Source organism: Limulus polyphemus, unplaced genomic scaffold (genome assembly GCF_000517525.1).
Source record: "Limulus polyphemus unplaced genomic scaffold, Limulus_polyphemus-2.1.2 Scaffold804, whole genome shotgun sequence".
Lineage (NCBI taxonomy): Eukaryota > Metazoa > Arthropoda > Merostomata > Xiphosura > Limulidae > Limulus > Limulus polyphemus.
The window spans coordinates 1-10,198 of NW_013666414.1; the positions used below are offsets into that span (position 1 = coordinate 1).

At 31.6% G+C, this 10,198-nt stretch overlaps 1 protein-coding gene across 3 annotated transcripts; it reads left to right on the top strand.

Annotated features, from left to right (window-relative positions):
• Nucleotides 1-3,091: 3,091 nt before the first annotated feature.
• Nucleotides 3,092-8,705, top strand: LOC106460616 (nucleolysin TIA-1-like). 3 transcript variants are annotated; one of them, XM_022387378.1, is made up of 5 exons: nt 3,092-3,219; nt 3,516-3,642; nt 4,821-4,918; nt 5,951-6,088; nt 8,501-8,611. In XM_022387378.1, the coding sequence occupies exons 1-5, from the start codon at nt 3,143-3,145 to the stop codon at nt 8,601-8,603; spliced, it is 543 nt and encodes a 180-aa protein (XP_022243086.1). In that variant the 5' UTR covers nt 3,092-3,142; the 3' UTR covers nt 8,604-8,611. The 3 variants fall into 3 exon arrangements, with proteins under 3 accessions (XP_022243086.1, XP_022243084.1, XP_022243085.1); XM_022387376.1 differs by having other exon boundaries at nt 3,095-3,219; nt 4,785-4,918; nt 8,501-8,705; XM_022387377.1 differs by lacking the exon at nt 8,501-8,611 and adding an exon at nt 7,332-7,479 and having other exon boundaries at nt 3,095-3,219; nt 4,785-4,918.
• Nucleotides 8,706-10,198: the final 1,493 nt, after the last annotated feature.

Sequence of the window (10,198 nt, forward strand, 5' to 3'; positions counted from 1 at the left end):
AGTGAGAGAACCTGTTGTTAAAATATTTGAATCCCACCACTGCTTGTGGGTAACGTAAGTTGATAGCATAACGTGACCTCCACATTCCCCAAGTGATTTACAACCTATAATGGTGTGAATAGTAGTTAGACACAGTTTAAAGGGCAATAAAACAATACTGTTATAAGTTTAACTCTTTCAGCATGGGCTCGGTCCTCATAACCATTTTGTGCTTGTTATAGTTTTCATGCTAAAACTTTTAAATTATTAAGCATAAGTTAACGAAATTTGGCAGATTATCAGTAAATATTAAAATGTTTTAATATGCAAAATATCAGATTTTTTTATTAAGTCTTAAGGTTTGTAAAGCAATGTTTTTCTCATGCCTTTTTTTTTCTTTTTGTACGTTGCCTATTCAACATTCAAAGTCATTTTCATTTTGAGATTAAAAATACTTTTATGCATCAGAAAATTTTCAAATTATACGTGCAAAATCTATATAAAGTCCAGATAGTTGTCAAATGTTTCTTAAGAAAAAACTATATTTTATCTGTTATTTTCACTAATGTATCTCTGTATGGGTTTGGTAGATTTGACCAATCTAGTAACCACCATAAAAAATTAGGAAATAAATATAAATTATACCTTTTTCGTTCTAGAATGACAACAAGCTATAACATGAAAATGTAAATGTTTAGACTAAATACTTAAATCTCATAACATTATACATTTACATATATTTATTATTTTTATTATATTAACCTTTCACCCATGCCTGGCTAACAATACAGAAGTTACAATGATACGTCACACACGTGCTCTCTTGTTACCATATCAAATATTATAAAACTGACCTTTAGTCTTTACAAAGTAACCTGTCTTGGCTGTTTTAGTAGACTAGTATTTTGTGAAATACAGTCGCATTTCCATTATTATACATTATATACGTATATAGATTATTACTATTTAGAAATAGGAGAGTAAATAAAGAAGTAAAGCAAAGAATTATCTCTTCTAGTTACGACATTTGTACTCACTTGGTGCTTAATGTAGGTTGTGCTAATCCTTTTAAAATTTCGCACGTGGAGGATATGAAACAAAATGATTTTGTTTAGGTTTTATATATACAGATGAATAACCAAAAAGTCATAAATTGCCATATTGATACCATAGAAATCCACTATAATTTATCAAGCTTAGTAACTTAGCTGTATTTGGGTCTAAAAAAATATGAAATTTTGAGCAAACTAAAGACACAACCTACTTCCTTGAAATCTTAGTTCAAAATTAAGAGATGGTGTCTTAACACGTGAAAATAGCTGAGAAAGCCACTAGGGAGACATTCTGAGCTTTTGAATGGTTATTCACATATATATATTGAAGTAAGTATATATAAGCGACCATTTCCAAAAATGGAAAGAGGTGAGCAGGGCCACTGTGTTTGATTCAATACATGAGTGATATATCAGCAAAGAGAAAAGATAGGTGGTACTTATTTTATATTCTAGCTTGTCAGTATCGGTAATTTGAGTTCCTAATTCGTACATAACTATAGAATTAGTATTTTGACATCACAAACATCTAATTTGAACCAGTGCTGCATTCAACATATCACGTGACACACAAAAATTGATGTTTAACTGTTTTCAAATATTTTAAATATTAAGAAATTAAATAATGTATAATACTAAAATTTGAATTATAATCTACAGTTTGATACCAAACTTATTGACATAAATTCATGAATAGTAGTTCAATAAAATTTTGAATGCAAGTCAACAAACAAGATCACATGGCCTTTCACCAGTGAACTGTTTCAAAAGGGTTAAATGGCTTCTACATTTTTGTAATGCTTGGACAGCTTTGAAGAAGTTATGTTGGGTGCAAAGAACAATGTCTTTTTTACTTTCACTTACTTATGTATTTCCTATTTACTGATTTGCAATAACAGTAGCTTGAAAAAGAGTCATTACTTTAGGTCAAAATATTGTTTTTTATGCCAGTAAAACAAATTATTCCTACTAACATCAGAAATTTGTTTCATAATTATTCTAGGTAAATCATGATTTAATGTATTTGGTTTGTTCTGGTCAGTAGAAGCCCCCCGCCCCATTGGCTCAGCAGTATGCATGTGGACTCGTGATGCTAAAAAAAATTTGGTTTTGATACGACAATGGCACAGCACAGACAGCCCATTGTGTAGCTTTTTGTTGAAATACAAACAATTGTTAGAAAGTTTCTTCATGTTTATTCAAAGTAAATCAAGGTTTTAATCTGTGTAGTCTGTTCTGGTCAGTGAGAAGTTTCTTATATTTAATCAGAGTAAATCAGGTTTTAATCTTTCTAGTCTGTTCTGGTGAATAAGAATTTTTTTCATATTTACTCGAAGTAAAACAGGGTTTAATCTATCTAGTCTGATCTGATTACTAACAAGTTTTTTTTCTTATTTACTCAGATTAATCAAGGTTTAATCTATTGAGTTTGTTCTGGTCAGAAGAAGTTCTTCCATAATTGTGCAAAATAAATTAGATGCTTAATCTATAATTCAATTCATTCTGGGTTATTAGAATTTTTTTTATAGTTATTAAAACTGAATTATGGTTTTAATCTGCTAATCATTTTTTTAAGGTTAGGAGAAAAGGAGAAATTTTTTATCATGTTTATTCAAAGCAGATCATGGTTTAATCCATTAATCTCATTGTTGTGATCAGTAGAATTTTGTTTTCGTATTTATTTAAAGTAAACCAAAATTTAATCTACTTTGTTTATTAAATGGAGTATGTTTTGTTGTTTTTTTCCATAAATAATCTATTTGGTGAGTTTAATATGTTTGATTTATTACCATATGAAGTAAACATGGATTAAGCTTACTAGTCAGAACAGGTTTTATTGATAAATATACATGCTTGTATCATTGTTATATGTGTGTATATATATATATACACTCTACCAAAGATAATTTATTACAAAACTACTATGTTAGATTTTTCAGAAAGCTAAACTAATTTTTCTTAAAATGTTTTAATTTTATTAATTATGATCATAATAAAGATACCATTTCATCTGTAAGCACTAAAAATTGAACCACTTTTTAGTTAATTGTTGTTGTTGTAAGTATAAGAAATATGACTTTTTTTTATTTTTGTAATTTCCAGATGAACTTATGCACAAAACCTTTATAACGTATGGCCCAATCCAGGAAATAAGAGTGTTCAAAGATAAAGGTTATGCATTTATTAGGTAAATGATCTTTGTTTTAAGAAGTTGTTTATTTAGTGTTACCACTCCACATATGAAGTTTATATATCAAGCTAGAAGAGACTGACACTTTTAATTTCTCTCATCAACACAATGGTTTTATCTAAGATCAAATGCTGCTACATCACTATACTAACAGCCTTTTTTTTTGAGAGGTAAAAGACAACTTTTTATTTGGTGATTAAAAGAAGTACTTTCTCAGATTTTGTTTGATTTTAACTGAATTTGTTTAAGTGCACTTGTCTGTTGGCTAAAAATCAGAAGTGTTTGTCAAACAGGTTTGCCACCAAAGAAGCAGCAACACATGCTATAGTTGGCACTCACAACTTGGAAATCAATGGTCAAATAGTCAAGTGTTCTTGGGGAAAAGAAACTGGAGACCCAATTAATCAACAACAAACACAGGTAAGTTTTACATTACCTTGCAGAAAGTAGTTCATGAGCAGTACTGCACGTACCCCCCCCCCCTACAACCTATTATTTTAAAGGATTAAACACTAAATATTTTGTTGTACTTTTATTAGAGAGACTAGTAGTGAATAATAGTGACAATTGGTGATATGTGGTTTGAAGATTTATTGTTATAGATTGGTCCTGCTATCAGTAAATGCACAATGCACATGGTTTTAACCAATGAAATGAGTATGTTATTGTAGATATTTATCACAATAAAGATACTTTAAAAAATAACTACCATGACAGTTAATTATTCTCATTTAGAGAAGTTAGTTTTTTTTGTTTTTTTTTACTTCTCAACACAGTATAAGGACATATATTTATATTAAACAATTAACAGTGATCGTTTTTTTTAATTATTAGTCAAATAACTCTACTGTAAAGCAGTTTAGGACCAGAAAAAAACTTATTCTGTCATATTACTAATACATAGAACATTATCCTCTTTTATATTGATAATGAGAATAATAAAGAATACTGAGTCTGAATAGTCAACAAATAACTGATAAGGGGGGTTGTAATGTTGGTTTTCTGAGTAATGTTTACTGATTAAATGTTCACTAGTAATCATTTATTTGAAAAAATTAAAGAGTACCTTGCTCACTTGAAATATCTCTTCGGCTCTTTTAAACTTTAACTTCTAAGTTATCTTATGATGTACAGAAGCAAATTATGCTTAAGTGTCTAACTTAATTCATTACAGCAGACTAGTGCTAATTCAGTTTCCTTGAGTCCAGTGCCCCACTAAATTCCAACTAGACTTTTAAACTTACAACTAATATGTGTGCAATAATTTTTAATTATAAGGACTATAAAACATTCAGATACTGTCTGTACTAAATGGTAAATAAAGCCTAGCTTACCGTAATGATTTGGTTTTGGGCAAGAATTGGAGAAAAATCAAAAGTTTTAATAATTTTTAAGCTTAAATTTGCCACTCCAACTACCCAGTGATTTTCATTATAGTCATTTTCGAGGTATGGAATCCTTTGTAGATAACACAAACGTTCTGTGCACCAGATCATTAACATTGACCATTATCTGTAGTTGCACTGTTAATAACATCTGATAAACTTGTGTGTGTTCTACAGAATGTGACAACCCCTTACACCTACCCCTACCAACAGATAAGCTACTGGTACCCTCAAGGCTATCCTCCAGTGCAGGGACAGTTTGTTCAGGGCATGAATTATCCTTATGGCCAGTACTATGGACAAGGATATGGGTAAGTCTGTAACTTTCCATTAATCATTATTATAAAGATGTGTGTATATACTATACATTTGGAAGGATTGTATGTGATGCACTAACTTCCACAAAATCTTGTATGCTTTTACAAAAACATCTACTTCTTATTGGCATAGTGTCAAAAATGTTTTGTGTTTAATAGAAAACTTGGTTATTTACACTATACATTATAAATAAAAAAAGCTTGACATCCAATCATTCATTGAGCATATCTGTATCAAAGGTGTTTTAGGCTATAAACTTAACTATGGCAAAAATATTACTGTGCAACAAGGTAAAATCTGGATCATAAAAATACAATATAATTTCCATATAATTATAAAGAAATCTATAGAAGTTCAAACTATGGTACAGCTGGAGCTTTCGTAGGTTCACTCTGAATTAGATTTTTTTGCACTAAAAAAGTATTAGTTCCATTGGACAAATTTGGTAACACGACTTCCATGTGTGTGGCTTATAGGTGAAAAGAACACAAAAAGGTAATATTTTTCTACTAAGAGTATTAAGTCCCTTTTTCAGATTTCAATAATGTGACTGAAAATATTTAGCTTCTGCTGCTGCTTGTTAGTAGTTGTTGATAATCTCAAGTGTTAGTTGTGCCATTAAGAGTTCAAGAATTTACTTTGAAGGAATGTGAGTAACACAGAGGTGTTGCTAGGCACTGGTACACGGGGCTCGTGCCTCAATTCTAGTTGACAGTTGGTGTCTTGAAATATCAGAATAAAAAACCAGGATCAATATCGTGCTAAAATGACCAAAAATCCCATGCCTATGGGCCTAAGCTCCGAATATTTTAAGCACCTAGCGACGCCTCTGGAGTAACATGTTTACTGTCCTTCATAATGTTGATAACATTTCTTGTCACTTTCATGCTTCTCCATAATGATACACAGAAATGAATAAAAACATTTAATCACCTATAAAAGGGTTTAGAATTTGAAATTGTTAAATACTGATGTTCATTTGATGGTGTCTCTTTTTATCAAATGGGCTAAACTTTTTTTGACAGCTTGGGAATGCAAATGGCTTGGCAGGGAATTCCAGGACAACCCCAGATGGCTGCAGCAGTTGCTCAAAGCCCCATGGGACAAGGCCTGCAACAGCCAAGTGTTATTGGTGCCTACCCTATGCAACAGTATCAGGCTCAGTAAGTGAGAAAAAGAGGTGCCTCCTCCCGTGTTACTCACATTGTGAGGATTCCGAAGGTTGGGAGAGGTGTGTAGATGTCTCTACACTGGCCTAGTTTCCAGTCCTTATCTGAAACAAGAATGTCTGGCCATCTATACACTTCTCTTTCTTACAGCATGGGTAGAAACAACAAGGACAGACAGTCTTCTCAATAAAGTGTCAAGTTTTTAGTGATGTTAGACAATAGGTGCCCTGCCTTAATACCTATAACTGTTGTTTCTGGGTTTTAACTAAGTGTGAATGAAGCACTTGAAAGTTGCTGGCATTCCAACCTGCTTGTCCTTCACACTTATGTTTCATGAAAAGATGAGATAAAAACAAATCATTGTTTGATATTGAAAGCTAGTAGTTGTTTTCAGTAGCCATTGATTTATACTGTCATACAATTTACCATTGCTAAAAGATATTATACAAGTATTTTTGGAAAAGAAAAAAAAGTTAGAAGTTTTGTTGACTCGGTTTGATGGTGTCCTCCCTGCCACTTCGAAGAAAAGTTTAATATTTTCATACTCTATCCTGAGTGTCATTTCTGATTAATTTTCAAAATTTAAATTGAGCCAGCCATACCTGCCCTAAAAAATGGGCAAGATATTTTAAATGTGTATTTAAACTATTTCATATGCACAATGTACAAAGTTCTTGCTCTTTCTGTAGAGCTGTTTGGCCAAGCTGGAGAAGGAAGAAGAACACCAGCTGTTAGTGATGTAGTGAATCTAGCTGTATTAGTTGTAATTGTAGTTTAGAAGCTATATGCTGTACAGATATTCAATATTCAATCAATATTAAAGTGCTTTTTTTTTGTCTTTGTGTGTGTGTATCATGATGATAACAACTGGTGAAATCAATACTCCAGCTTCTGTGTAGGAAAACTGAGGTTAAGGAAAGGGCAGCCAGTCAGTAAAATACCCTTTATTTCCTGAGCTCAAAGGCAGGCTTTGTAAATAATCCACAACGTTTAGACAGGAGTTGGGTTTGTATTGTTTCTACTGTACCCAAATTGTTTACCATCAGTAGAAGAGTCCAACTCAACTTCTATGATACAGCAGTTAGGGAAAGGTCAACCTAGCACTCTTTATTCATCATGTTTGATAATGGAAGATAATTCCCTTTTTCTGAGTGATTGAAATAGTAAACTTTTACGGATCTATCATGGATGGGCAAAGAAAAAAAACATCATCACAAGAAGTTTTGTTTCTTCTTAGAAAACCGAGGTTATTTAGAGAAGACTGCTGTAATGCTAGTTCTGTACCAAAATCTAGCCAGACTGTACCATGAGGATGAACTAGAACTGTAGTCAAGAAATAAAAATAAAAGTATGGCATTTATTAAAAAAAAACGTTTGTGAAAGTAGATGCTTAGTTGTAAATGTCTTATTGATTGTATGTTCTTTCACTTTGTCTAATACACTGAAAAACCTTAAATGTGTTTAAACACAAGTTCAGAAAACAAATTTTACAATTAAAGATTTAAGATACCTAAACTTTATCCTTTTATAGTCTGTTAAACATATAAATATTTAAGATTTTTGGTTTTGTTTTTTTAAGTTAACACTTAAAGTATAAATATATGTCATAGAAGTGTAAAGCAGAAATCTGTCTACAGAGGTGATACTTTTGAGAAGTTAATAGCAAAGTCATACTAAGAGGTCTGAGGAATGCCGTCCTCTAAAATATTTTGTAATTTTCTCTAAAAGTAGTGTATTTTGATGGTATCTCAAGTTTTTTACACACACATATGAATGGAATTGTATCTCCCACCTCTGCTTAAAAGCATGAATGCATGTATTATACAGTTACTTGGAAACAATTCCTACATCAGAAAAATGTATCAAAGTGAATGGTAATACCTCATCAAAAATTACTATAACCTAAGTTTCTATAATAATCTCACTATTTAAATTTTTCTAAATTCTATTAACACACAAAATTGAGTTTTACACAATATAATACTGAATAATTGAAAGATTGGGAGATGGGGTATAACAAAGGAAGCCGATGATTGAAGTGCTGATTTACTAGCCTCTACAACATATTTTTACTTTCAAAGTTTTCGTTTTCTTTTCTACTCGCATACTGTTCATTAATAAATTCTTGGAATTTTTGAAGAAAAAACATCAGGGATAAAAAAATCCTATATAATAAAAGACAAATCTCTAATCATACCACTTGTACACAGACAGACACACAGATACCTGTAAAGTTAACTTCAACATAACCTGAATAAATCTGGACAGTTTTTTGTTTTTTTTTCGTACAAGAAGATGCAATGGTCATACACTGCCATGATGTTTCTGAGTCATGTTTGTCTTTCACTGTCTTTTTTTTTAAGTACAATAATTGTCATGTCATTAACCTTTCAAGAACATTTTTAGGAATCTTGAACAGAGTCAGCAGCAGATGGTGACAGAATTTCAGTCTGAGGCATCAAGGGCAGGAGATGTAGAGATGTTCGGTGAAACTTCTGCTATGGTTTGATCATAAATACAGGACTTTTAGAAAATATTATTGTATCATATATAGATGATGCAAAAGATGAGCACCATCTTTTCAATATAAATAAAAAGGTATATCATGTTATTGTTTTTATTATGCAGTACACACAAAAAATTTACAAAAATAGTGTATCTATTTCTGAAGATCTAAATTATCTGCTGATTAATCCTGTGGTTATAGTTTTATTTAAGGTGCCACAATAACATCTGATTTTCTACAACTGCCTACTATACTAAGCAGATGTTAACCATTTAACCATGTCTAAAAAAATGCAAATTATAGTTTTCTCTTGCTTGGTTAATAAAGGAGAATGCTATTGCCAATAAGCTTACAAAACTCTGAATCTATAACATTTTTTAAACTACTTAATAACCAATAGTTTTCCATACAGAACTGGATCTATTAACAGTTACTTAGTGATTCAGAAATATCTTTTAGACATAACTTGATGGTTGGTTTTGTTTTATACCAAGTAATGATTTAAGCAGTGTACTTGTGATGAAACAAAGGTAAAAATTATTGCTAACTGCCTTACACAAACAGAAGAATACTAACAAAAGGGTTTAAGTAAAGAGGGATAAAGTGGTGACATCTTCTGTGATCAGTTCAGAATAAGAATGGCAGCACTTGTTCATAAGTTTTGATGTAAGAATAAACTACCACAAAGATGATACCAAACTAATGAAAATACAAAACTTTCCAAAAAGTAAAATACTATCAACTAGAACAAATAAAGCATCACTGACACAGATGTGTCCTGGAAAATCAAAACATAAAAAAGCCTTCATTTAATAGAGATGTGGGTTTGGAGAAAAGCACTTCATGGTAGCCACTGATCAAAATGCAGGGACAAAACACAACTGTCACTCAAATAAAAGCCAGAAACATAATTTAATCAATCAATGAACTTCAATCATACCCCACATTGACCCTTCCACCAAACACATTATAATATTAAAATAAAATATTGTAGCACATATGCTGCAACTGCTCCTAAATCATCTAAATAATAGCACAGTATTCAGAAGAAGAAGAGTTTAACATAGTCCTACTGTAGAGAGAGTGTCACCAGAATATCCAGGCTACTGTCAGGTTATGCATCACCATTCCCACATTAGCATAATCTTTCACATCAGATGATAGGAAATTTGTGTTCTACAGAACCATTTAACCGATGTGGGAAGACCAAGAACTGCAACCGGTACTGATAGTGAAGCTATTCTGTCAACATTTGTTACTTTTGAGCAGCACTTTGAACAGATAGTGAAGCTGTTCTGTTGACATATTTTACTTTTTAGCAGCACTATGAACAGATAGTGAAGCTATTCTGTTGATATTTTTACATTTGAGCAGCACTTTGAACAGATAGTGAAGCTATTCTGTCAACATTTGTTACTTTTGAGCAGCACTTTGAACAGATAGTGAAGCTGTTCTGTCGACATTTTTTACATTTGAGCAGCACTTTGAACAGATAGTGAAGCTATTCTGTCGACATTTTTTTACTTTTTAGCAGCACTTTGAACAGATAGTGAAGCTATTCTGTCGACATTTTTTTACTTTTTAGCAGCACTTTGAAC

Coding starts and splice junctions, on each gene's coding strand:
- LOC106460616 (XM_022387376.1), top strand. CDS start 3,143: ATGCACAAAACCTTTATAACGTATGGCCCAATCCAGGAAATAAGAGTG. Junction 3,220..3,515: donor AAAGGTTATGCATTTATTAG/GTAAATGATCTT, acceptor TTTGTCAAACAG/GTTTGCCACCAAAGAAGCAG. Junction 4,919..5,950: donor TACTATGGACAAGGATATGG/GTAAGTCTGTAA, acceptor TTTTTTTGACAG/CTTGGGAATGCAAATGGCTT.